This window comes from Carassius gibelio, chromosome B16 (genome assembly GCF_023724105.1).
Source record: "Carassius gibelio isolate Cgi1373 ecotype wild population from Czech Republic chromosome B16, carGib1.2-hapl.c, whole genome shotgun sequence".
Taxonomy (NCBI): domain Eukaryota; kingdom Metazoa; phylum Chordata; class Actinopteri; order Cypriniformes; family Cyprinidae; genus Carassius; species Carassius gibelio.
The window spans coordinates 8,542,098-8,569,938 of NC_068411.1; the positions used below are offsets into that span (position 1 = coordinate 8,542,098).

General features: G+C 38.6%; 1 protein-coding gene across 1 annotated transcript; it reads left to right on the plus strand.

Annotated features, from left to right (window-relative positions):
• The first annotated feature begins 246 nt into the window (after positions 1 to 246).
• Positions 247 to 27,840, plus strand: macf1b (microtubule actin crosslinking factor 1b). Its single transcript, XM_052577481.1, has 40 exons — positions 247 to 603; positions 4,237 to 4,863; positions 5,025 to 5,081; positions 5,160 to 5,330; positions 6,484 to 6,650; positions 6,733 to 6,892; positions 6,994 to 7,054; positions 7,184 to 7,425; positions 7,536 to 7,655; positions 7,756 to 7,863; positions 7,948 to 8,166; positions 8,379 to 8,582; positions 9,561 to 9,792; positions 9,906 to 10,132; positions 10,389 to 10,511; positions 10,613 to 10,718; positions 11,358 to 11,584; positions 11,671 to 11,835; positions 11,911 to 12,066; positions 12,605 to 12,802; positions 13,271 to 13,399; positions 13,500 to 13,670; positions 14,637 to 14,792; positions 14,859 to 15,065; positions 16,795 to 16,914; positions 17,080 to 17,249; positions 17,323 to 17,482; positions 18,300 to 18,494; positions 19,646 to 19,771; positions 19,862 to 20,005; positions 20,871 to 21,059; positions 22,000 to 22,114; positions 22,189 to 22,355; positions 22,448 to 22,610; positions 23,215 to 23,369; positions 23,449 to 23,523; positions 23,959 to 24,076; positions 24,294 to 24,460; positions 24,568 to 24,679; positions 25,238 to 27,840. The coding sequence occupies exons 2-40, from the start codon at positions 4,300 to 4,302 to the stop codon at positions 25,261 to 25,263; spliced, it is 6,372 nt and encodes a 2,123-aa protein (XP_052433441.1). The 5' UTR covers positions 247 to 603; positions 4,237 to 4,299; the 3' UTR covers positions 25,264 to 27,840.
• The last annotated feature ends 1 nt before the right edge of the window (position 27,841 follows it).

Genomic DNA, 27,841 nt, shown 5'->3' on the forward strand with positions numbered 1-27,841 from the left:
CTCGGAAAGCACAGCATACAGGAGTCTTCCAGCAGCAGAACATCCCGTCGGTTGCCTCATGAAGGAATTCCTCTATGGGACTGTGCACAACAAAGACAAGAGAGAGAGAATACCGCTGACGGGAGGGGGCAGCCGGAGGGAGAGAGGGACATTGTTTGCATGTGGCTGTGGGCGACCGAAAAGCATTGGTCATCTTGCATAAAGTCTGTGTGTGTGTGAGTGCGTGTGTGTGAGTGCGTGTGTGTTTAAACCGGGATTTGTGTGTAAGTGAAGTCCTGTTTGAGCAAGTGAATGTGAAGGTTTTCACATGTTTATACGTCTGGAAAGGAAGGCCTCTCAAAGGATGCTGAGAGGAGACAGGTTTTTTGTTCTCCTGTTTGAATGATGACGGAGGAATGCCGTTTGTCCTCCTCTATGCACGGGGGTAAGAAAGTATGCACCCCAACCGACACAACCGCCTCCTCTTTCTGGACTCATTCAAACTTTCTCACTGAAACCAGCAGATGCTGTGATGCTATCAGAACCACTTCAGTTTCATCGATTATATACGGGTGAAAACAGCTAGCAGGGAATTTGGATTAAATAAGTCCGTTTCACTATACTGTGAGTATCGATTTATTTTGAATTAGTACATTCATGTGCTATATATTCATTGCTACTGAACTTAAATATATAACTGTATATTCTTCCTTCCAGTTTCCTTATTTGTATAAACTTTAAGAACTGAATCAACTCTTCAATTCTAACCAACATGTTGCCTTAACACATAACATTAGTTAAATAAAAAGTAGTATATTAATTATGCAGTTTATGCATGTTATGCATTCACGTAACACCAGACACTCTTATGTTAATTAGAGAAACCATTGTCATGACCACTGCACTTCACAGAGAGTGTCGATTTATGAATATTAAGAAATTAGTACATAAGTACATCCCAAGTGCGCTAGCACTTTTGCTGCTGTATATAGAGTTAATTCACCAGCAGAACGTGGCACGACACCAGTATACACCATCTGTCTGCCATACTGAGGTCAGATTAGGAAAGGGTATTGTCATGGTGGTCTCTGACAGTACCCACACTCATTGCTATGAGTCGAGCATCTCTTCCACGAATGTTTGTTTGACGCATCATTCAATAGAATATGACAAGAATAATTCCACTTGAGTCTATTGTTGTAAGAGATGAGACTATATTAATCATCCTTTACGGGTTGTTGATGCACAAAGCTGTTCATCAGAGGGGTTAATCTAGCTCCCTGGGGGCCGGTCTGAGACATGCCTCATAAATCAATATCAAGAGGCTGCACGGGGTGGTCTTAAATCAGAGAATACATTAGAGTCGGGTTAAGAGGGCGGCTGCTTCTTGATACACAAGCAAAGGGGAATCAATCTGTATCATTTATCTCAAGCTTTAGACAAGTAGATTAATTTGTGCAGGCACTGAGCTGGTCACCATCATGCAGTGTGTTTTGTTTTGGAGATCATTGGATCTTAGTGTGCTGTCACAACAAGGTTTCTTGAGTAGCTGAGCCAGCAAGACCTCAGTGGTCATTGATCTATAGGTCTATTGAAATGTTCAACATTGAGATGTAAAATGTTGTGTCACCTCTAACTCTGTGGAAACAGCCATTGCCGGCGTAATAATGCTTGTAAATCTTTATATTCAAATGGCTGTAGCTTCATTGACTGTTTGTAAACTCCTTCCCATCCTCCTTGTGTAATCCATCAAGGATGTAGGCTGGGCGTGAGATGGATGGATGAGTTAAAATAATTAAAGAGCATTTATTTAGATTGATTACATAGATTTTATGTACTTACTTTATGAAAACCAAATATAGAAAAATGTTTCTTAAAAGCCATATTTTTACTATGTAGTGTTGCAAATACATGAACAATGAGTATAAATAAAGCAATTTCATAGAGAGCTTAGTCATTTTTTAGGTTAATCAATTTATAAGCTTGCGTCTAAAGCATCAAACTCATCATTATAATATTTCTTGTCATGTTTTAGCAATCTCAGTTTACACATTATACAATCTAGTCCACCCTGCTAGAATGTGGGCTGATACTAAGTCTTCTGCTCCAGTGATCTAGAAACACTGAGTCTGTCTGCGAGTCTCACCATTAGCATGCAGTGAACTACAATGACCTGGACTGACCCAGATCACCTGTGCAATTAACATGCACGCTTAGCTGAATTCAACAGAACTCTGTTTCCTGCGCAAACAAAACCATCAGCCCAAAGGGTAACATGTCATTACATTGTTTAAAATACAAGGGTTTGCAACTTTGTTAGGTTTTAAAACAAAAGAAGTTTTGTACCATTTTGATTATTATTACTAGAAACATTAAATCAGAAATTAGATCTGTTCAATTGTTTCTCTTAGATAGGAATGAGGTTAAACAGAGAGCAATTTTTTAGTCTCCTGGGGCCCGTTTCAATAAGGAGGTTCATCCAACTCTGACTTAACTTACCCTGAGATGGGAGACAGAGTTTTCGGTTTCAGAACAGCTTAATTGTGTTAGTTCAGTCGACTCTGAGCAGGCTGACTCTGAGTTAAGCACGTGCATCACGACAATGAGGAGCTCTGAAATTATGATTCACCATGGCAACAGCACTAACTGAGTCTATAATTAACTTTCATTCTTAATCACTGTTATAATATCAGAGGTAAAACTGTAAATTGGTTAACTAAATTCCTGGTATAAAAAAACAAACAAACAAAAAGAAAAAAAACAATGCAGCCTCCTCGTCTATGGGATCCTGCATAAGAGGAGATGCCATTTTTGTCAATTTGACCATATTTTTGAAAATATTTACATGTATATATTTATATTATTATATTATATATAAATATATTTAATATATAAACATAGCATATTTTCTTAAATATATACATGCATTTGTTTCTATTTGTATATACTTAATAAATATACATAGTATACACTCATGTATTACATAAAACATTTTTTTTTTTTATTTTGGATGCAATTAATCGCAATTAATCATTTAACAGCACTAAGGCTATCTTTTTTCACTTAACAGGTGCATATTCACTTACCACCTGCAATTTCCAGGCACATTCTATGAGCACTGAAATAGCACTGTTAGAGGTTTATTATTAGTAGTAGTAGTAGTAGTATTTTTAATTGTGCTATTGTAATCCACAGCCCGTGTGTAAGTGTGCCCGTGTGTTAAATAAGTAGCTGCAAAAGTCAGCCAATTTGTCTCTACATTTCTTTGAGTGTAAACTGTTTTAATTTGGAGTGAGAGATATTTGGGAGTGGCTTCACTGAATCAGATATATGTCAATGTGCTTACAACTGATTGGTCCAATTTGGGTTCGTGGTCTCTATCCCAGAATAGAACCAACTCTGAAGCAGGGTAGATGGGTAACGTAAGTTACCATGGTGAAGAAACCCAGTCAGAACCAACCCATCTTCTTGAGCTTGAAAACTCAGAGTTTGCTGAAACTAAATGTGAACTTACCTGGGTAAAACTGAAACTGGCTTCATGCTACAGGCTACAAGACAGTCATTTAGTCAGCTAGGATCACTAGTAAAGGCCTGCATGAATTTCAGCCACACACATTCACCTTAAAGAAATATCTATGAAAAAGCATTCCTGAACATTAAAATTGGTGTTTGTCTACGTGTTCATCGCTGTCCTGCTCCTCAGGCATGTGGTCTGTGTTTCCCAGTAAACCATGAACATGTGTACTAAAAAAACACTGTTCATTCTTCTGTGGAAAAGAAATAAGGCAGCATTTCCATACCTGTCATATTTGATCAGGAGCTGAATGGTTTCCCAGGGCCATCCTGCCGATAGTCTTGGCAGAGGACAGTGGCTGTGGGTATCCTGGAGGAGACTGCCCTCATAAACAGGCTTCTCACTTGCATTTGTATGGATAGTGCTAGCTATTCTGAGTTAATATTGTAGTTTTCCAGGAGTAATCTGGCCCCTCTTGGTCAGGACCGAGCCTCAGTCAAGTGTTACCATCTCTGCCGTATAAATAACCATAGTGGTGTTTGTTGGCATGAAAGTGGTAAAAGACTCTCTTTTGTAGGACAGCAAGGAATCTAATTGAGATTTAAGCTTAATGGTCTTTGTCTGAGCTGATGAATCTCTTTTGATGACAGGAGTGGAAACTGGAAACTAGTAGACTACTATTTCCTTGAAAGGGTATGATCTTTAAACAGTATCTTCTCACTTTGACTTTCCTTGTGTTGTAGGTAGTTTAGATGACACCTGTATGTATGGCACAGGGATCTAATTATCCCGTAGACTGAAGAATCATGGGTAACCTAATTAGCAGACCTAGCTGTTTGGGACAAAAGTCCAAACAAGTCAAGTCAGAGGAGAGAGTCTTGAAAGGGTGCTACCAGCAACGGAGAGAATGGTCGCTCCCAGAGCCTCCTAGAGAAGAAACAAGGAAAGAGGACGTGGAAGAGGTTCTTCGGCAAACTCCAACACCAGACAAGCAGAGGAGTTCCCCAGCCCCTACTGTCACCACGACCAGCACTCTGGACAACGCCTGGCGAAGCACTCCATCCCCGGTAAAAACACCACAAAATGATTCTTTGCCCAGAAGGAGTAATATTCCGGAGTATAGAAGGTCCCCCCTGAGTCAGTATGGGTCCGTGGACAGGAGAGGCAGCCTGCAGAGAAGGGATTCTGGAAGTCCCTGGTCCTGGAAGCCTCTGAACACTCGAGAGGTCACTGAAGTCACAGAGGTGACAGAGACGATTGTTACAGAGATTGTAGAGGTGACAGAGTATCCTTCTTCAGGGAAAGGAGGTGACCCTATTGTTACTAGAACTGTTAGAGTCCTTACTGGAGCTGCTGGGGAACTTGCAGAGGTTATTCAATTTCATTTTCATTTATTTTACATGTTTTTTATTCATATTTTTTATATACCATCATTTACCATTTTAATTTAACTGATTTTTAAGTCATTGTATCAACAAAGTTTCACAAATTTGTTCAATTTCCAATTGAATAAAATTATTCTGATTCTCAGGTGCAGAGTGATGGTCAATCGAGTTCAGACCAGGAATCAAGTCTAGATCAATGGAAGGTACTGTATACTGATCTCTCCTTAACCTGCACTTCCTTTATGAAAAAGTGACAGCATATTGTCTGATCTTCTCTTAAGGATGGCAGAAGTGTTGTGACTCTGAAAGATGAGTTCAGGGATCCGTTGAAATTCCAGCAAAATCTGGAAATGCTGCTGACGTGGGTCTGCGAGATTGAGGAGCTGACAGCCAATCAAAAACCACCATCCTCAGAGTTTAAAGTGGTGAAAGCACAGCTGCAAGAACAGAAGGTATGTTACAAACCTTTAAAATGGTTAAGTTGTTGCTATATAAACAAACAAACAATAAACTAAAAGATTCATATTTACATAACCTGTTGATTAAAAAAGGCTACCCAATTTTAAAACCTTCTCATGTAATTTCTAATCCAATTCTTAAACTTTTCTTGAACTGAGAAGCATACTGTGTAAGTTCATGCATATAATAAGCTTTCAATGCCTTTGTGTATGATATGGGAATGGGTGGGGAAAAAGTAATTCACCTTTTTGAGATCTTTTGAGATCTAGGTTAGCTTAGTGAGTAAGGTAAAGCATACCTGAATGCCCACAATGATCCTCTGACACATGATACAAGTATTTGGCTTAAGTAACACAAAGATAGAACAAGGTGCATTATAAAGCTTGTAAATTTGTTTCCTAATACAAAGCATCTTTGAAGATGCAAAAGGGGGTGTTCTACAAAACTGTACTAGGAAGGCAATTCCCAACATGTACTCCAACATGTTGTCGCTTCATTGAAATATGACCCATCAGAGCATCTACTAAATTTGTGCTCCTATTGGCAACAGCACACTTTCCTATTAATGCATCATTTGCATCATAATTTATGTTTCGTGTAGCTCAATTGGTAGAGCATTGTGTTATGATGCGATTATGGGTCTGATCCAAGGAAACGCACGTGCTCATAAAATGTATAAGCACTATAAATATATAAATAATTTAAATTTATAAATCACTTTCCAACTCATCTGTCAAATGCATTAATTGGGCCTAAATGCACTTTGTGAAATGGAAAGTACATTTGCATGGATTTCACGCGGGCCAGATGTGGGCCGGTTCTGGGCCGAAACTGCTTGTCTGGGAATAAACAGCTTTTTAGAGGAAATAGCTCCTCATTTAAGGAATCCACAGCCTATTGGCTAATCATCAACATGCTTTACACTAAGCAATACTTTTGGATTGAACTATTTTTGGAGTTAACACCAAACAAATGCCATTTTATAAGAGAAGACCCTGACTTTTTGTGACAGGTGTGATTCAGCTTACAGCGATTTTCATTCATTCCTATAACGAGAAACATCCCAGGATTGAGAACCACTTTCCTTGGTGGAAACATAATACATTTCTTCAGCATAATAAAAATAATAATTTTCTTGTCCTGCAGCTCTTACAGCGCCTCGTAGAGGACAGGAGAGCCAGTATGGAGACCATGATGCAGGAGGGTCCACACCTGGCAGAACAGCTTCAGGAAAATGACAGTGAAAAGCCCAAAGTGAAGCTTGCACAGCTCAAGCTCAAGTGGGAGGCTCTACTTCAGGGCGCCAACAGCAGGTCAGTCTGTTTGACACATTGGTCCATATTTTGGTCCCAGGAAGACCCATATTGTGTTTTAACAATTAATTTGTTTTAACAGACACAGGACTCTGGAGGACATTCTGCCAAGAGCTCAGCTATTCCAGGAGATGACAGATAGACTTCAGCAATGGCTGATATCTGTGGATCAGGAATTAGCTGAGCTCCGCTCTGCAGAAAGAGGGATGCTCCATCTGCAGGAAGCCACAGGACAAGCCAAGGTCAGCAAAACATTAGAAAATATTTTGTTTAACCATTAATAAATTTGTATACTACAAGATTTCAGTGTGGAATCAAAGTGCCTCTCTCGGTCACCTTATAGGCAGTCATGGAAGAGATAAAAGCTAAGAGTGTCGACCTGGGGAAACTCCAACAATGTGCTCGTGAGCTCATGGAAAAGATTTCAGGTGGTGTTTTCTCCCATTTTGTGTCATTGTGTACACGGAACCTTGCACAGTGCCCACAAGGACATGTTTCAAACATGTTTCTTTCTTTCACATGCTAATCTAAAGAGGAGGAAACCCAGCTGGTGCAGGAGCAGGTGGACAGTCTGCGTATCCGGTACTCAGTGATGAGTCTGGGTAGTGCTGATGTCCTGCAGAGGCTGGAACAGGCTTTGGAGGCATCTAGTCGATGTACCTCCAGTCAGGAAGACCTCCACATGTGGCTTGGTCGAATCGAGAGAGAGCTGCTTGCTCCTGCTGCCAAGAGCCAATCTGGGGACGCAGTCTTGTGTTCTTCTGAGAGGCAGAAGGTAAGAGACAGGTGGATACCTCAGGTTTCTAGAAGTATACTGTAAGTCACTTTGGATAAATACTGCTGCTAAATGCCTACTTATATATCAGCCTGTTTGCATTTAATCAGCTGGAACAGGCTGTTGAGAAAGAGTTGGCTTGGTTTAAAGACACCTCACTGGCACTGGAGGAGCTCAGAGCCATTAATCTGGAACCAGACATCATCGCAGCCAAGTTCAATGAGCAGAAAGTTAGTTTTTGCACGTTCACAATGATGTTATCTGTGCAATAAGCTAGAATTTCTGTAAAATTCTTTAAAATAACCCATAGAATGTCTGTTTTTACCTTAGATACTTGCTGTAGAGATTCTGCAGCACAAGTTTAACATTGAGAAAATGGTGAAGATATTGGAACTCCTGCAGATGTACACTGGGGATGGGGAGACACTGAGACTCCTGGTAAGCTAATATTCATCCTTAATACCTTTTTAAATATTTTGACATAAGAACCAACATAATACTACTGTCTTTTCCCCTCTGAAGTCTTCCATAGACACCTTACAGGAGCAGTATCGAGTCACTACTGCCACCAATTCCCAAGTCTTGCTTCAACTGGAACATGCTCAGTCGCTCTTGTCTCAGTTCTCAGAGGGCTATGCTGAGGTTTTACCATGGTTGCAGGAAACCAAAGCCCTTATTGGCCAGTTTACCCTGAACACCATCAGCTATGAGGCTTTCAGAGAACAACAGGACCTCTTACAGGTACTAAACAACTTACTTCTTCAGAGCAAGATATTAACAACAAATGCTCATGTTTGGGCTCACATTTGCTATAGTACAAGTTCAAGTTCAAACACATTGTCTTTTTCGCATTGGCATTTCACATTGGAAACACATTGGTAATCATTAGTTGTTTCAGACAAAGCAATACAAAGATCAATGTTTGATCATGTTTCTGCATAACTTTCAAACAGAGAATCAGGGAATCCACAGCAGAGCATAAGCCACTGATAGCACGACTGATCATGCTGGCCCGGCGTCTATCAGACCTGAATACAGCTCAGGGACAGGAGTTCTGCCAGAAAGCTAGGGACACTGAAGACCAGCACCTGTCCATCAGAGACAGGGTTCGAGAAGCTGCTGGAGTACTGGAGGAGTCTCTGCCCCGCTATACACAGGTGACACACATGTAGATTCCTGGTTTATATGATAATATTTTATTTATCCTATAGAAAACAATTGGAGAAGTAGTTTGAATGCTGTAAAAGCCAATGTGAGAAGTCACACGGGAAAGAATGGGATTTTGGCTGAAGTTGCTTGTGGATGGCATCTGCAGTGATACTAAGTTTCTCTTTTGGGCCACATGGCCTTCAACGTGTTCTTTGGATAAAAATTATGAGGCAAATACACCAAATAGTCACTTTGTTATATGATTTTGACATATGCTGGTTGGCAGTATGCCACTCTTACAAGAGAACAAGAGACCAGTTAATACGGTGAAGAGTTAGGGAGTATTGGGAGGAGAACACCTGCAATAAGATCATTGGTTGAAACTGTATGAAAGGGTGAGCTGTGAGTGAGTCAGATGTTCTGCAGGGATCTCAGATTTATTGTCTTCTTGCAATAAAGGCTCATTTTGACTTCTTGAACTCTGCCGCCTCAGCAATATTTTACAAGACAGAGAAGACTTTTCTCCATAACACATTCTGGAGAATCCAGCTAAATTGGCTTCTTATGGTAGTTGGTTTAACATGGTTTGTAGTTATAAATCAAACGTTCTTAAAATGTCAAACCTCCATAGAGGGAACCTACTGTACTTTTGATGAATGCCCCAAAATGTCATTTTAGATGCTGGGACTAGTGTACTGACCACTTTAAGAAGGATTAAAAAAATAACCTGTTATTAAAAGCTTTTTCATAACTTACAGTATATCAGTTTATACCGTTCCGGGGACTGAAACCCATGAACTCGGCGTGCTAACGTCACACTCAGTTGAGCTACAGGAATGCAACCCACGATGCAATACACTGATATAACCCATTTTCAAAGTAGCCATATGTTTTAATTTGTTAAAGTAGCAATAAAAAGACAACACTGTCACATTTTAGCTGCATAAATGCTAGCTCACTCCTGAAACTCTCTATGTCCTTGTCAGCTGAATGAGAGGATGACTCTGATTGGAGAAAGACTGGAGCGGCTGTGTAGTCACCTGCAGGCCTCAATGGCTCTTCAAGGCCTCACCCCACGAATTCAAGAGCAGCTACAGGACAACAAGCACACATTGTCTGAGCTCTCCAAAATGGATCTGGACCTCAGTAGTGTGAGGACACAGGCTCAGGAGCTCCTGTCCAACACAGGGGCTCTCGCGGATAGTTCTATTGGCACGGGTACATCAAACATGAATTATCTTCTGGCACATACAGCTTTATATGCTAAAACATCTCATAAAGATTATTATTTCATAAGCATGGTCTGTCTATGATGATCTTGGTAATTTCAGCTATCCAAGAGCGGGTTTGCAGTCTAACGGGCCGCTGGGAGGAGGCTCAAAGACAAGCTCAGGAGAGGGAGAAGTGGCTTCTCAATCTCCTGGATCTAGCGGTCAGGTTCTGGAATGATGTGAGTGACATGACATCTGGCCTGAATGACGCCCAGCAAGCTGTTCTGGACCTCAACTCCAGTCGATCAGATTCAGAAACCATTCGACAGAGCCTGGAGACCATGCAGGTAGGCTACAAAAATGATACTGCGCTCAATGTTACTCTGCTCTTTCCTATTCCAGGCTGGCCCTTGCTGGTTTAGTGCTGGTCTAGCTGGACCAATGTAATATTACTAGTTTTACTTTTAAAAGTACATCACATGTTTTTAACAGAACATATGCTCATTACCTGGTTTTGTACTTTCAGCAGGGTTTTTAAGAATATTTCCTCATTGCATCCTGAAATTTTTGAACCATGCAAACTCTCTTATCCTTCCTTCTCAGACACTCAGGGAGGACATTGATTCTCTACAAGGTGACCTGGACGCACTGGGAATTCTGGGAATGGAACTCATGTCAGCATGTGGTGACACAGACAAGCCAGAGGTCACCAAAAGTTTGGATGAGGTTTGTATTTGAAACTGAAATGAGACTAATCCTCACAGAGACTGTTGTGTATCATGTGGTCATTTGTTCACATCTCACTGTCCAGCTGTCTTTTTCTGCAGCTTTATGGAACATGGAACAATCTCAGTAAGATCTGGACAGAGTGCAACCGTAAGTTAGAGGAATGTTTGCGAATGGCTCTCCATTATCAGGACAGTATGCAGGTGAGTAAGCCGCAAAGAACAAGTTTCAATTCCTTTCATTTCAAAGTCATTTTTTTTTTTTTTTCAGATTGGACATGTCCTGGCCAGGATTTCTAAAATGTCCTGGTTTTGGCTTTATTTTCCTTTATTTGATGTTCTCTCTATTGTCCTCATAAACTTTATGTATGCATATTTGCATTGCTTTGACCGCTCTCTGTTGATCCCACCTTCTCGTACGCTACGATTGGTCGATTGTGTACAATGCCTACATGCTATTGGTCAAGCTACTTTTCAGTCATTACCTTCAGCAAGTATGAAAACAACATAGAAAAAAAAATGCTTATGGTCACCCTACCTAATGAAATTAGTACTTACTGTACAACACTTCAAAACACAATCCCAAAGAATAGTGAGTTCATTACTTTTTCAATCTTGTCTCATCCAGTGGTGGTAGGTCTCTTTCTACAGTTGTATTATTTCAATATTCAGATTCATTATAGTATTTCAATATTCATGCCTCCATGTGGTTGTAGTGATGAGACTTTAAAAGACTGGCCAATTTTTGGCCAATTGGCAGGACTTTTGGATGCCCGTCTAGAGAGACCAAAGCTACCCATCGAGAATTTGGATTAAAGTCTGCATATTCCAGTGAATTCTCTTCTAGGTTGGACTGACTTCATGAAACAATGGAGGAAATCGACAATGTGCCTTTATAAATATTCATACACTGTAGAGTGGGTCAAGAGAACACTACAAAAGCACGTTTACAAATGTGACCTTCTATTGAAGGGTCTCTTTGAGTGGCTGAAGTCTGCAGAGCTGAAATCCACCGAAGGTTTCTCAGTGGGATCTGACCTGGGATCAGTTAAAGAGCAGCTGTGTGACCTGAAGGTTAGATCACACTTACAACTTACCTTGAGAAACTGAAAACTGTGTCACAAACAAATTAGTGGTGATTCCATCACCTCTTCTTTCAGGAATATAAGCGAGAGCTCTATCAGAAGAAGATTGAGATTGAGAGTCTAAACCATCGCTTTGTGTGTCGCCTCTCCCCGGGCACTGAGCGGCCTGGGTCCATCTCTCCACTGTGTGACTTCCGTCAGCGATGGGACGATCTGGAGTCAGAGACTGTCAGTAGACAGGTAAAATCACAGCTAAATCTCAAAGAAAAATACTGTTTTTCATAATGGTACTTGAACGAGAGTGTTTTGGAGCAGCACCAGTTGGAGTGTGCACTGCTGGGCTTGGGTCAGTTCCAGAACACGCTCGATGAGCTGCACGCCTGGCTCTCCCACACAGCTGACCTTCTGCAGGCCTCTCAGCCAATCAGCACTGACCTGCAGACCTGTGAGATAGAGCTTGCCAAGCACAAGGTACAAACACAAACTCCATGTTATCATTGGTATGTTTTTATATACACGTTCTTGCCAATGTTGTGTCCGCACTTTTGCAGTGATTTTTGCTCATATCGAGTGAAACACTATGTACTGCTTACTGAATGCTGCACAGATCTACTGTATCCCAACCAAGGGGTGTTAGAATGTAAGAACCTAACGTTCTGGCAATGTTCTCTCAACGTTATGAACAACAGTTCAATAGTTATAGAAACTCATGTAATGTTTCATTCCAGAAATGTTTTAGTTGGATGTTCTAGCATTTTTTTTTAAATGTTCCCATTCCCATAATGTTTTCATGTTTCCTTAACATTCATATATCCAAGAAAAAAACAAAAAACAAGTAACCCTGGCTGTAAGCCTGAAACTCACATTTCCTTTAAATGAATCACTCATATCAGATTGTTAGATTAGAATGTTGTACCTGGTGAAATCATGTTCACTCCAGACACTGCTTACTGTATCCTACACAGTCTGTACTGTTTACTAGTTACTACGTGTTTTTGTGTTCCTTTAGGTTCTGCGGAACGATGTGATGTCCCATGTGCACACGGTAGACTCTCTGAACCTGGCCGGCAGAAACCTGATTGAGTCTGGGGCAGGAGAAAGTTCACATGTCCTGCAGACTCGTCTGGAACAGCTGAACGAACGCTGGGAATTTGTGCGCTGTGAGACAGAGCGCAGACAGCTAGAGCTGGAAAATAACCTCAGTCAGGTGACCACAAACACCAGCTAATCAGAATTCCTGGTTTGAAAAAAAGACACAATCCAGTTTTGAGTGAAAAAAGCATTGTAGATTATTTTGGCAATGTTCAATTCAAAACTGAGGTGCATAAGTTTAGATCAACGACCAGTTAGTTCCAAAATGAAGTACAGAACCTGTGCTCATTGAAATAAAACAATTTGATAAAAGTATTCAAATCAATATGTGGCAATAATGCAGCATAATGAGACGTTAATAAGAAGGAGGATTTTTCCTCACATTGTTACACTTTTGAGCAGATTATTTTCTGTTAGCCTGTTGAATTGTTTACCAGTTGCATTGAATGATTAATTAATCATTTAATTAATTAAATTGGTCATGAGATTAAAAATCAAATAGTTTTGCAATAGAATGCAATAGAAGCGTATTCCTTAAGTGTGAGTGTGTATCCTAAACTCAGCCCTTATAACTGTATTGCAGGTTCAGGATGTGAGCATGGAGGTCCAGGATCTCCTGCAGTGGCTGGAACACACAGACCTGAGGCTGTCGTCCAGTAAGACGGTGTGGGGAATGCCAGACTCTGCCAGCGAGAGACTGAGCGCTCATTTGGTAATAAGCACTTAAATGCTGCACGCTGAACTTGGAGTGTTAACCTTGCAAACTGTGTTTATAAAACACTGAAGTCTGATTTCTGTATCTTGTGTCGCAGGAGTTGTGTAATGAGATGGATTCTAAAATGCACACTTACACAAATGTGCGCAACGCCATCCACAGGATGCTGGAGGGCAGTGAAGTGGCCCGGGGCTCCAGCACGGAGCATAGCTTATGCATGCTGGAGCAGAAGTGGAGCGCTGTCTACGCGAAAATGCAAGAAAGAAAGGTGATGACAGCATTTTCTGCATAGTTATAGCCATCTACAGATCACATAAAGTTTTTAGAATTTAATTTTAAAAAGATTTGATACATATTACATATATATAGTTTGGTTTAGGAACCAATTCTCACTATTTTGCTTATTAGCATGCGTATTACTAGCATATTGAGTGTTTATTGGTACTTATAAAGCACATATAAATGCCTTATTCAACATGAACAAATTTTAGATCCCTGAATCGTAAAAACCCCATACCTAAACTTAACAACTACCTTAGTGACTATTAATTAGCAACTAATTAGGAGGCAAAGGTCGTAATAGAATGTGATAGAATTGGACCCCAAACTAAAGTGTGACCAATTTAAAAATTAGGATAGCACTTAACAGTAAGGCCTCATTAGTGAACATTAATTGACACATTAAATAACATAAACTACAATGAACAATACATTTGTTACAGAATTGATACATCTTTGTTTACATTAGTTCCTTTAGTTTTAGTTCAAATACAGCTGTTTATTGTTAGTCCATGCCAGCGCGAATAAATAATATTAAAAGGTATCACTTTTGATTTGAATAAAATATGAATAAATGTTGACATTAACATTTATTGAGATTAATAAATGCTTTAGAATTTTTTTTCATTGTTAGTTGATGATAACTAATGAAGTTATCTACTATTAACAAATGGAACCTTGTTGTAAAATGTAACCGACGTATCTAGAATGGCTAATCTCAAAGAAACAAAATACTTTTCCATCAGTGTTTTAAAAATAATTTTATTTTATGTTATGATATGGAATTGCTTGGAAATGGTGTGCAACATTTATTGAAGTATTGAATGTGCGTTGTATGTTAAGTATGTTTTATTTTAGTTTTATTACAGTTAGATTTATTTTTTGTATTTAAAGTAACAGTTTATTCAAAGTACAGTTTTAGTTTAGTCAACTATAATATCCCTGATTTTCTTAGGCAAAGTTAACAGAGGGTCTTGGTCTGGCCAAGGAGTTTAACAGTAATGTCCAGGACCTGCTGACCAAAATGGCCAAGTGTGAGGAGACCATAAACACTCTGTCTGTGCCCAGCTTCATCCTGGACACCGTCTGCGCTCAGCTTCAGGAGCACAGGGTACGTGCGTCTGTGTGTGTGTGTGCTGCTGTGGGTGTCTGTGTGATTCAGTCGTGCTGTCTCTAGGTGCTGGTAGGTGAGGTGCAGTCTTACGGAGAGAGGAAGACGAGCGTGGAGACCGCTGCCACATGTCTGTCGGAGCTCAGCAGGAAGGAAGACTGCGATGTGGTGCAGAACCTGATCATGACCGTTCAGGACCGATACGAGAAACTCCTCCAGCACACCACAGACCGGGGGAAAACACTCGAGGACGTCAGAAGACATGCTAAACAGGTATCTACTTCTCATATGAACGCAACACTGACAGAAAGACCTGTTTCCAGGAAATCACTTGGCAAATTCTTAAGCAGGGCCGTGCACAGACCTTTTGAGGGGCATGTGCTGAAACTGAAAAAGGGCACCCCCCTCCCTTTTTTTATATCAAGATTATTTAGTAAGCCTGCATAACAGGAAGAAATGGTCACATCTTCATGACAAATTCATTAACACAAAATAATAGTCTCAAAAGCTTTAGATTTATTCACGATTAATAACAACCATAATAATAATATTAGATAATTAGATAATATAGATAAACAGGGTTTTAAGGGCTTCTTTAAACCTAATTACAACAGCTCTTGTGTACTCCCTCTTTTTTTAAATTGCATTTATAGCGGAAACCAAAATCTTTTTTTATTGAACTTTATGCACTTTTTTTATGAACTTTGCAAAAAAAAAAAAAAAAAAAAAAAAAAAAAATATATATATATATATATATATATATATATATATATTCTCTTTTTTAGCTATTCTGTTTGGTTTTATAAGCTAATTTGTATTATTTGGTTTACATGATTATGAATGACATTGAGAAGAGGGGAAGGTGAGCAATGAGTCAAGTATTTTTGACAAACTTTTTTGAAATATAATTTAATTATGTCCAACTCAATTCCAGATTATAAGAAACTATAGCCATACCGTAACTATAACATATCCAACATGTATCCGCCTACCATGTTTTACTACATTTTATACATGTGAGGACAAACGGAGAGTATACCAAAACATGATTAGCTTAAATGTTAATAAATTAAGTGTATCAGCAATCATAAATCAAAGAAGAAATTTCTTAGAAATATATTTTATAAATGTTATCTAGGTGACGAGGATCGCTCGTCGCTTTGTGTAAGTTCCAGTACGAAACAGCGCGGGGGCGCACCTGTTATGATTTTCCGATGGTAAAAACAAATTATATGTTGTTGTATTACTTATCAATATATAGTTTTTGACCAGCGAATGTGTGCAAATGTGAATTTTTTTTTGTCCGTCATTAAAACGGCGACGGTGCCTGCCGCTGCCGGCATCACATTACACTTTAATCTACAGGTTACAAACTAGTTTTTGTTGCTATATAGACGGAGCGCTCGGTTTTTCCTGTGGTAAAATGCATTTGGCCAAAATCGCATTTTATAAAAGATGAAATGCTACTGTATGCACAGGCCATTTAAGTGTTGGCTATGTATTGGCTATGACTAGATGGCAAATGCTAGCCCCCTCTCTCAGGCGACACCCCACATGTCTCAGTCAGTCAGACAGACATCAAATAAATAAAATACGAGCCTTTATAGACATAGTGTTTAGTAGTACTTATTCAAACAACAAGATATTTATTTACCCTTCGCAAAACTTTGTTCAGCTCAGCTGGTGTCTACTGTGCGGCTGATGTGGAACTTCAGTTGATTCAATGAATATAGAGGGGGCGGAGTTATCAGCTTACTGACAGCTTGAGGATCGAATAAGATTTACACAAGCTCGTTTTAAGAACTTTCATTTGCTAAATATTTTTGAAACAGACAGACAGATGTAAAGGGTGACCAATAGCATTGATAAAAATTTTTTTAAAAACACCACCAAAAAAAGGGCACTTTGGAGTGTAAGGGCAAAAAGGGCATGTGCTCTGCACAGGTTGAGCCCTACCTGTGCACGTGCCTGTTCTTAAGGTCTGTGCTTTTGACCTCCACAGTTCAGTGAATCATGGCACTTGCTGGTGGACTGGATGACGGAGGTTGAGCAGACGCTGGACACACACAAAGAGATCTCTGTGTCACAGGAAGAGATCAAACAACAGCTCACTGAACAGAAGGTACGTCACATCTCAGGACTCAGCAACGATGGTCTGCTGCACCTGTCACAACTTGCTGTAAAAAAAAAAAAAAACAGTAAAGTAAAAATGTGTGTATAAACCACACTGTAAATTTCCCCACAGAAGCAGTCAGTCCAGTCATAAGGTGGATTTGTGTGTTTTCAGGAGTTCCAGAAGCTGCTCCGCTCGAAGCGGCCGATGTACGAGGCCTGTCTGAAGAGTGGCCGCTCGCTGCAGGAGAAAGCCCAGAGTCCTGAAGACACGCAGCACCTGGAGAACATGCTGTCTGAGCTCAGAGACTCGTGGGACACCATCAGCGGCAAATCCAGCGAGAGGTGAGCCGACTGGAGCTCTGTAGTGTGCTGTGAGTCTGTTTCTGAGCTCTGAACGCTGCTCTTCTGTCCCAAGGCAGCACAAGCTGGAAGAGGCTCTGCTGTTTTCAGGCAGATTCACTGACGCTCTGCAGGCTCTTAATGACTGGCTGTACAGAGCCGAGCCACAGCTGGCTGAAGATGTGCCTGTCTGCGGGGAAAAAGAGCTGGTCAACAATCTGATCGACACGCACAAGGTACAGCACGTCTCAGAGTAAAATGAGTTCTTTTTATTTTACATTCTCCATTAAAAGGCCTTTCAAATTACATATGAGTTGTTGGAATTGGACACAGAATAACTTAGCAAAACCTGTTTGGAGTCAGTGAAGAAAAATCAGTGAAGAAAAATCAAGTTAAAGTTTTCTGAAAGCAAAATCACTTAGCAACATTGCATCTTTTCCTCCAGTTCTTTTCTTAATAATCATTACTATATTAATAATCATAATACAGCTATTTTATATTTTATCTCTGTTGTTATAAATAAGAACAGATGCAATAAGAACAAATGTAATAATGAAACAAGCATTCACGTAAGAAAAATAAATAATCAAAAGAAATCAACAATGTGTTCATTAATAAATTGCAATAAAAATAAAAAAACAAATAAATTGATTATTAAAACTACAAAAGCAGTTCAGTCAAGAGCAGCAAGTGATTCACTCTTTTCTTTTATTGTTTAATGCAAAAGAACAACAACAGTAGAACAAATACAAGAAAGAAACAAATAGACCTAGTGCATTACTTTTTTCATTTTACATCTAATACAAAGACAAATAAGGATAATCATGTGCTATTTGTAGCATCTTAATCACTAGACAAGTGATTTACAAATTAATAAAAAAAAAAATTGAAAACCTCAAATCTGACCAAAATCTTAATTTTGCACGTTTTATTTTTGTCGCTCAACATTGGCCGGTGCACATTCCGACTCATGTTGCCAGCACGGGTCTCCCATGAAGTCAGTGTGTTGTATTTTAGTCTATAGTCTGCTGTAGGTGATGCTCTGATGCGCAGGTGTTCCAGCGGGAGCTCGGGAAGCGTGCCGGCTGTATCCGCACACTGAAGCGCTCGGTCCGGGATCTGACGCGGAGCAGCACGGCCGATGCACACCGGCTGCAGGAGCAGATGGAGGAGCTGGAGAGACGCTGGGAGGCTGTGTGTAAACTCTCTGTGTCCAGACAGACTCGACTAGAAGCCGCGCTGCAGCAGGTGCCAGCACACACCCCTGATAATCACAGCTTCACCTTCAGTCACTAACATTTATACTTACATCTATGCATTTAGCTGACACTTCAATCCCAAGCACTTACATAACATTCAAAGTTCTGTAGTGTTGTTACTGTTAACATCAATACGACTGAATATTCAGTAAGTTATAAAGGTTTTTCAGTACGTTTTTTTTATTTGTATTATTATTGTATAACTGACTAATTACTAAAACTGAAATCAAAACAAAAAGATATTTTAAAATGGAAAAACTAAAAAAAATGCCTAAAATACACATTTAAGGTACATTAACCGTTAACTGTCACTCACGTTTTTGAAGATAGTCTTGAATGTGCATGATACAAACCTAAATTTTTATAATTCATGACTGAAAACAATTTGTAACATGATTTTGATGTACCATTTACATGGTAATGCAATGTCTGATTTTAAAATGGGTTTTGAAGGATGAATTTTGAGATTTTATGTTTTCAAGTGATATATAACTTCTGATGATTTCTAAAATGTGATAGAGAAAAAGGCAACGAGGAAGTCTTTTTTTTTAAACAAAGGTCAAAGCTCCTTTTGTAATGTAGATTTCTGAGGGTGCACTCTTGTCATAAATTAATCTATTACTTTTTCTACATAATTTTTAACAAAAAAATATTGGTATAATATATATTTGGGAGTCTTAGACCTTTCCAACTATATATAGTTTGTCAAGATTAGATTAAATTTGATTGTAATATAGTATAGTCAACGTAGGCGTCCCGTATACGGGACGGGGTGACATTTAACAGGTTAAGACATATTTGATAATCCCAACATATTGCACACTACAGGAAAAAAATCTGAAAGGTCACTGTACATTATTTATACCATACACATTCACATTGTACAGTACATTCAGACATATTTGATATTCCCAAAATGTCTTATTTTCTTTTAGTTTAAGTACTTAAATAACTAAAACTGAAATAAAAATAAACATTCAAAAAAGCAAAACTAATAAAAATGACAAAAAATTACTAGATTTAACTCAAAATAAAATAAAAAAGAATTAAAATATAAAGTATGAAAATACAAAAATAACACGATGTATTTTTTTTTCTTAATGGTGATGAATGTACATATTCCAACACATTCGTTCTCAGGCGGAGGAGTTTGATGGGATGGTTCACTCGTTCCTGGATCATCTTTCGGATGTTGAGAGGGTCCTGAAGTACGGAGTGCTGCCTGAGGAGGAGCAGGCTCTTCTGGCATTTCTTACCTGTCACCAGGTACGGTGGACATGGACTCATTTAATAGTCCAGTCCAGAGAGTTGTACAGTATCATATGAGTTTCACAACGCTGTCTTTGTGATCTGCAGGAGTCGATGAGCTCCTTGAACGCTCAGCAGACGGCGCTGGAGAACATTCAGAGACTGGGAGAGGAGATCCTGTCCTCCTGCCATCCAGACTCCGTCATCACCATCAGATCATGGACCAGCATCACAAACACTCGCTATGAAGAGGTGATTACTAGATATTAATTAGTTCAAATCTGTTGACAGTTGTGATTGGGCAAAACCATTGGGTTCTGGAAGTCTCATTCGTTTTTCTATAAAGGCATGATAATTGAAAAAACAATAAAACTGAAACAAAAATAAATATCTTGTCACATAAATCAATATGATGTTTATAACAGCACATCAGATAAATATCAGTTGTCACTCTATATCTCCAATAACATGTCTTAGTAAGATGATATTTAAATGCTTAGTTTGATTATCAAAACTATGATGCAATGCAACACAATCATAACTGAGAAATTAACAAATAAAAATTTCTCAAAAGCCAGACGGTCATATTTAAGACTCACAGATTTCTCTCTCTTAAAAAAAAAAGTCTGGCTCATTAAAGGGTTAGTTCACCCAAAAATCTAAATTAAGTAATTAATAACTCACCCTCATGTCGTTCCAAACCCGTGAGACCTCTGTTCATCTTCAGAACACAGTTTAAGATATTTTAGATTTAGTCTGAGAGCTCTCAGTCCCTCCATTGAAGCTGTGTGTACGGTCTACTGTCCATGTCCAGAAAGGTAAGAAAAACATCATCAAAGTAGTCCATGTGACATCAGAGGGGCAGGTAGAATATTTTGAAGCATCGAAAATACAGAGCAGTTTGTCATATCCGGTTTGCGAATGAATCATTCAATGTTACCGTATCTTCCTGAACAAGTTCATCAAATCGAACTGAATCGTTTTAAACGGTTCGCGTCTCCATTATGCATTAATCCACAAATGACTTCACCATCAGAGAGATAGCAGGAACATCAGGAGCAGACAAATCAACTGCTAAATGATGTGCATGTGTTATGTGTGTGATTTCATGGCTCAGGTCGAGACGTGGGCGAAGCAGCAGGCCGCGAGGATCCAGAGCACGCTGTCTGCTCTCGAGGCAGACAGAGAAGAGATCCAGCGATTACTGAACTGGATCTCCTCCGCTGAAGAGACTCTCAGTCTGAAGGAGCAGGAGCCGCTGCCTGAGGACCTCGAGCTCACCGCTGATCTCATCACACAACACACGGTAAACACAGAAATACAAACTGTATTTTGAAAATACTTGCATGTATTTATGTGTATATATTTATATTAATATAATTTATATTAGAAATAAATCTAGTTAATATATAAACCTAACATATTTTAAATACTGTATATAAATGCATGCATGTGCATTTATATATACATAATAAACACACACAGTACACATATATTATTTAAACAAAATCTTTTACTTTGGATGCGATTAATCTTTGAGAGCACTAATGATGACAGAAGTTTCATTTTAGAGTGAACTGTCCCTTTAAGAAAAGCAAAACTGTAAATAAAATGTCAGTACTTTATCCTGACAGAAGGAAGAGCTTCAGTTTAAAAATATAGTTTTAATAAGGTTTGACACCTGTGTATCAACTTCAAAACCCTTTATAAAATCAGCCAAATCAACATCAGTTTTCATCCCGAAGGTCCTGACAATTTTTATTATTATTATTATTATTATTATTATTATTATTATTATTATTATTATTATTATTATTATTATTGTTATTATTATTATTATGTTTCTGGGTCTCAAACAAAAATCTGTGAAGTAATACTAATCCAAAATAAAAAATAAAAATACAAAAAATCCATCAGATGCATATGTACAACTTTAGTTAAACTAAAACACCAGTTTTGCAGTTTTGTTACTTGAAATAAAATAACTTGTTTAATTTCAGCTAGTTGCCTAAGACTCACTTCTCATTTCCATTTAGCTTAACGTAATAAAATAACATAACCTAAAACTGAAATAAATAGGAATAAAAACTATATAGACATTTTTTTTAAAAGAAAGTTGAAAATATGAAAATATAGACACGTATAAACCCACAATAAAAAAAAAATATCAGAGCAGATCCGCCACTAAAAAACCAAAACCATGCTGAAGGTTCAAGGTCAAGAAATGTTACTGATTTCTTTTTAAGGATTTCATGGATGAGATGAAAGGGAAGCTACCAGAAATCGAAAACGCCACAAAATCCTGTAAACACAAGCTGGTTCCCAAGCAGCAGGTTTCTCCCAGTCGCAAGACACCAGCAAGTGAGTAAAGAATCTGTGTGAGTACTGCGTGCATGTCTTCAGCTGTAATCTCTGTGGACTGTATTCACTCATAGAGAGGAGAGGCACAGCGAAGCCCCCGCCGTCTGTTCCTCTTCCACTGGAGAAGCTGGACCCTCAGACACCTGTGATGTGTCAGCTGGTGAGTCAATGGAGGAAACTCTGGCTCCTGGCCCACGGCAGACAGAGCAGACTAGAGGAACATCTGCAGAGGCTGAAACAGGTGATCAAGACTGCGCTGTAACTTTGATAAAATAATACATCTGTGTTTGAATCCATGTGGTTGTTTAAGAACTGTCTCTTTTACTCATGCAGCTGGAGGAGTTTGCTAATTTTGACTTCAACATCTGGCGGAAAAGATACATGCAGTGGATAAGTCACCTCAAATCCCGGATACTGGATGTTTTCCGTAGCATTGATCGAGATCAGGATGGCCGGATCACTCACAAGGAGTTCATCGACAGCGTGCTGGCCTCTAGTGAGCATTAAAATGATTTTTTGCATCAAGTTGATCGGGTGAATACCCATATCCAAAAATATGTGTACATGCTTTACATTTCCATTTATGAAATTGTAAATGAATTAAAGACATACATGAAAAGTATTAGAAATAAAAAAAAACAAGTGTATAAATAAAATATATGTAATATATACATGTGATATATTTTAAGATTTTTTATGTCCATCCTAAATACAGTCAATACATGTAGAATGAATAAATATACAAAATAGACATTTATTTACATACATGTATCTGTGTGTGTATATACTGTAAATATACAGTATGTGTATATATATTGCAGATTTTTTTATATATATATGTTGTTTTAATAAAGTTGCACACACACACACACATAAAAAAATATATATTGCTGACGTAGGTAGTTGCATCAGATAATACTATATAAATATCATCACATAGGCCTATATATAATTAATAGATGTAAATAATTTAATATACAGTATGTTATAAGCATATCTTCATCCACCCAGAGAATTTACATATGTGAATATTTCATATTGCCTTGTCAGGTGAGCATATTATGTAACTGTTTGCAATATTTGACATTGCATATGTGCAGAGTTTCCCACCAACTCTCCGGAAATGACTGCGGTTGCTAACATATTTGATGTTAACGCCGATGGATTCATTGACTACTATGAATTTGTGAGTGCCCTCCATCCAAGCCGAGACCCTTACAGAAAGCCGGTAGATGCAGACCAAATCAATGAGGAGGTGTGTGTAGCTCTGTTTCTATAATCTTTCTTCACTGAGTATTCCTGTAAGACGACTAACAGAAACCTGACTTCTGCAGGTGAGTCGTCAGGTCTCTCAGTGCAACTGTCCAAAGAGATTTCTAGTGGAGCAAATTAGCTCAAATCGCTACAGGGTGAGTGGAAATCTGTTTTTCAGTACAAATAATGCTGTCAATACCTGATATTAACACCTGGACTGATATAACGATGCAACACGGACTAAAAGAACCAAAAACAGGACATGATGTCACAAGATTCGACCGTAAAAAGGACAGAATGTACAGTACAAGCATATCTGGTTCTTGTGAATGCTAAACAAACCAGGGCTATGTTTCCCAGAAGTGTTTCTAAGCCTAAGTACACTATACGAATCACCAGTGGTCCCTAAGATCAACTTATCTCACAATGCTTTAAAGAAACACAGCCCAGGACTGAATGGAGTATACACACAGACTTAGTGCCGTCCGAATGCTCAGGTCAGATGTTGATACCAGGTGTACATGGAGCAGCCCAGCTACATATCCATGACTAGTCTGCACGCCTGATGCTATGTCTGTGATTTTCACCAGTTTGGCGACTCTCAGCAGTTGCGGATGGTTCGTGTTCTCAGAAGCACTCTGATGGTTCGAGTCGGCGGTGGATGGACGGCATTAGATGAGTTTCTAGTGAAGAATGACCCCTGCAGAGGTCAATATCTCCCACTTATTCCAAATCTGCTTATTTTAGGTGAAATCAGAGGACAAACTTTCGCTATTTTCTGTGTAATATTATCTAACGGGTCACACTTTAGTTTTGTTGCCTACAATTTTTCCCTCCTAATTCTTGCTTACTAATAAAACTTATTCCGCAAGGATGCATTTTTGGTATTGTGCTGTGAGTAAAGACTGTTATGCATCACACACAGTAAAGGGACGCACAAACCTGAAGATAAAGGCGAAGTATCTCTCTCCGGACGGGTTCGAGGCGTCGGGCTGCAGAGGCAGTGCTAAAGGCCTGACCGTCAGCAGATCCAGCTCCAGTCTGAGTTTATACAGCAGCGCTTCGGCTCCCAGCAGCCCACTGACACGCAAGGTAGCTCTAACCGCTCACTAAACCATATTCATACAGTACATACATGATGTTTCTTGTACATGTGAGTCACTTCTCAGACTGATTTTAATAAAGTAATTCTGACATAGGCATTGCTACGCAGAAGTTTCTCTGGTGAGAGGTGCATTCGACCCAGGAGCTCTATCGCAGCTTTAGGGAGCGAGCATTTCTCTGCCGACATCGACTCTCCTTCAGCTACAGGTTAAACTCACAGCTCTTCTACAGTCTGCATTTACCATAAAGTGTCCGGTTTTCACCTAAAAAATATCTAGATGTAAAATGTAAAATTGCTTGTTTTAGATTATCGTTAAAAAATAAAAAAAAATTATTGCTGTGTTGTACTGTATGGTCGTGTACAGTACTGAATCAAAAATACAGTAACATTTTGAACATTGCTGTTTTTTTTTTTTACTATACGGTGAAATGTCATTTATTTCTGTGATGCTCCGCTGTATTTTCAGCATCATTCCTCCAGTGTTCAGTGTCACATGATCTTCAGAAATCATTCTTATATGATGATTTATTATCATTATCAATGTTAAAAACTGTTTTGGAAACAAACAAAACAAATAATTAGATTTTGTCCTGCATGTCATGTGCAGGGCTCCGTAATTTTAAATATTAGTGTAGTGAAAAGCAAGATCATTGTGTTTTATTTAGACCTGAGTCCTAGTTTCACATGTTATTTTTAAGAGGACTTGGGCCAAGTCGCAGTAGATTATTAGCACATTGAGTGATTTTGTGATTTGTTTTCTTTAGAAGCAGTAGAAAGACCACCAACATGAACACATCTTGTCCCGTACCATGAGCTCAACCAGGCAGACGATCCTGATCCACAGGATGGACAGAAACCACTCGAGCAGACCTCAGATCAGTGGACACAGCTGGTCACTAGTGCTCTGAGGTGTGTTACACCATCCGTTTCATAGCATAGCATTGACTTCACAGACTTTGTTTTTACAAAACGGACTCCCTGCTTTGTGTGTAACGAGAGAGCGCTGGAATGTTTCGCATGGGTTTGAGCAGCACGACGCCTGTAGTATCAAGGAGCAATAGCTTATGTAGTGCTTTACACAGCATACATGTATATGCACAGCTCTCTTTATTTTCTATAGTTGCCTGATGCAGGGACAAATGTCCAATCTTACCCCGTGACCTCCACTGCCTTTGTATCAGTTTCACCCCACAGTTAGTGATGCAAAATACAAACCAAAATACTGCTGTCTAATGGTTTAGGCTTTATGATACGCAGAGCTTTTGGGGTCCATGTTAATGTTTTGTGTAAGTGTGGCTATTATATCCTCAGGTCTGAAGTTCTAGAATATTTCAGGGTCTAGATTATGAATTTAAAGACCACATGATATATACCAGCAACATGTCACCGTTAGCAAATAATAAATACTGGTTAACGGTGGTAAATGAGCCCCAGAAATACATGACTTTGCTTACATTTCCTGAAATGTGTAAATAGCAAATAGCAAAACCAGAAATACATAGTTCCAGGTACATTTTTACATGACATGTCTACAAGAGTTGGTATAAGCTAGTTTATAGTTGTTCCTCATTGCAGATTCAGATTTATTTAACAGTACAGTGTCATGTAAAAAAAAAAAAAAATTAAGTAAAGAAAATGTGCCTATGGATACACAATGGTTGCAAAATGACCTTGTGTTGGTTAAAGCACATTTCATGGCAGTTCTGAATCAAAAGGTCTGGTGTCTGATGCTAAACGGCATGATCAAATGTCTCCAAAACAGTTAAATGTGACTGTGGCAATGTTTCATTACACTGGTTGTTGGTAAAATATTCTGACTTTTCATCTGTCAAATCTAACCTATATTGTGTGATAAAAACACATTTGCTGAAGCAAGCATGCCATTTTAGCTTTCTAATAACTTTACCAGGTGTGCTACTGAGCAAGTTTACTGCGTCAAAAATGCCACACATACTGAGCTGATTATGCGATGCAAATGACAAAATGCATTCATTTACATGTAATCCACCATGGAAAAATTATTCTGTATTGATAACAGAGTGTTGCGCAAGACAACATGCAAATTCTGTGTGAAAAGGAACAAAAGTTGTTAGTGTTTACTGTTCATTTCATCTGGAAACTGCAGTCAAATGTAAGCAGAGTCACGTTTAACTGTGCTGTCAATATTCTTATTATAGCTTAATCGTAAAAAAACTATCTGCCATGATTCTTTGATAAACACTAGAAGTTGGAGCTTAAGAAAATCCTGGTAATTATAACTTCATGATGGTGTAAATACAATCATTCCAACATGACTTGGACAAACAAGAACATGAGGTCTTTAAATACTTTGAGTCTGTTTAGAGATGTTCTTTAGCATTTTAGCATTGCGTTTGCTGTATGTCTCTCTAATTTTTACACCTCAGTGTTTGTAAAATGCATATTAGTGTAATTTCCAAGATACAGACATTTATCTATAGAATATTTTTTGTTTGTTTGTTTCTTATTTGATTTTGAACAATCATGCCACCGGTTGTAATAACTTCCTTTGAGGATTTGAAAGTGTAGGTCTCAATGAGATTATCTGAATTATACGCATCACAGATGCTCCAGCTGTGATTTTTGACTTTTATTTGAGCCAAACAAATCAACGTTGATATGACCTGCTTTTTCACAGTGTCCTGCTCAGGGCAAAGTCTGCTGTATTCATTTTGTTTGCCTTAAACCTACTTGTGAATGTTTGGGGTTGAATTCTTGTACCATTGTACCAAGTTGTTAAGAATGTAGCATTTGATTCTAATTACAGTACATATCAAATATGTGTGTCTTTTAATTTTGTGCATATGCGGTTCAGTTCTCTTAATTTTGAGTTGAAATGGGTTTGGAGGGTTCAGGATTGCTTAGCAGGCATACTTTGCTTTAGCTTTTTGCTTTGCTCTACTCTGTTTCATCTGAGAATATTCAAATGAAGGAATATTAATAAAACATTTGGCCGAAAATATGACACATTTATTTGCAATGGACTTGCAAGGAATAATAATGTCTGGCAGTGATTGATTATATATGCAAAATCCATTTGACTCTCAAAAACTCAAAATTCTGTGATTATTCATCATCTTATAAATGCTGGTTTATATAATCCATTTCTGGAAAGAGATCGTCTTCTGATATGCACCTGCTGTTATTGTACTGTAAATCTCTGATGCTGTAAATAATGGTATGTTCAGTAGCATTATTGCTTTTTTACTGTACATTTCTGATTTTGTAAAATAAGGTTACATAGAATTTGAGATCAGCGCTGAATTACTTTTAGTTGTGGAATTACACTAATCATAACATTACTTGTAATTATAAATCTGTTCAAATAAAATGTTTCATAGAAAGTTGTG

What these genes read in the sequence shown, in the direction of transcription:
- macf1b (XM_052577481.1), top strand. Translation starts at nt 4,300, where the DNA reads ATGGGTAACCTAATTAGCAGACCTAGCTGTTTGGGACAAAAGTCCAAA. An exon ending in GGATAGTTCTATTGGCACGG is followed by an intron (nt 9,793 to 9,905) that starts GTACATCAAACA and finishes TGGTAATTTCAG; the next exon opens with CTATCCAAGAGCGGGTTTGC. An exon ending in TTAGCTCAAATCGCTACAGG is followed by an intron (nt 23,524 to 23,958) that starts GTGAGTGGAAAT and finishes GATTTTCACCAG; the next exon opens with TTTGGCGACTCTCAGCAGTT.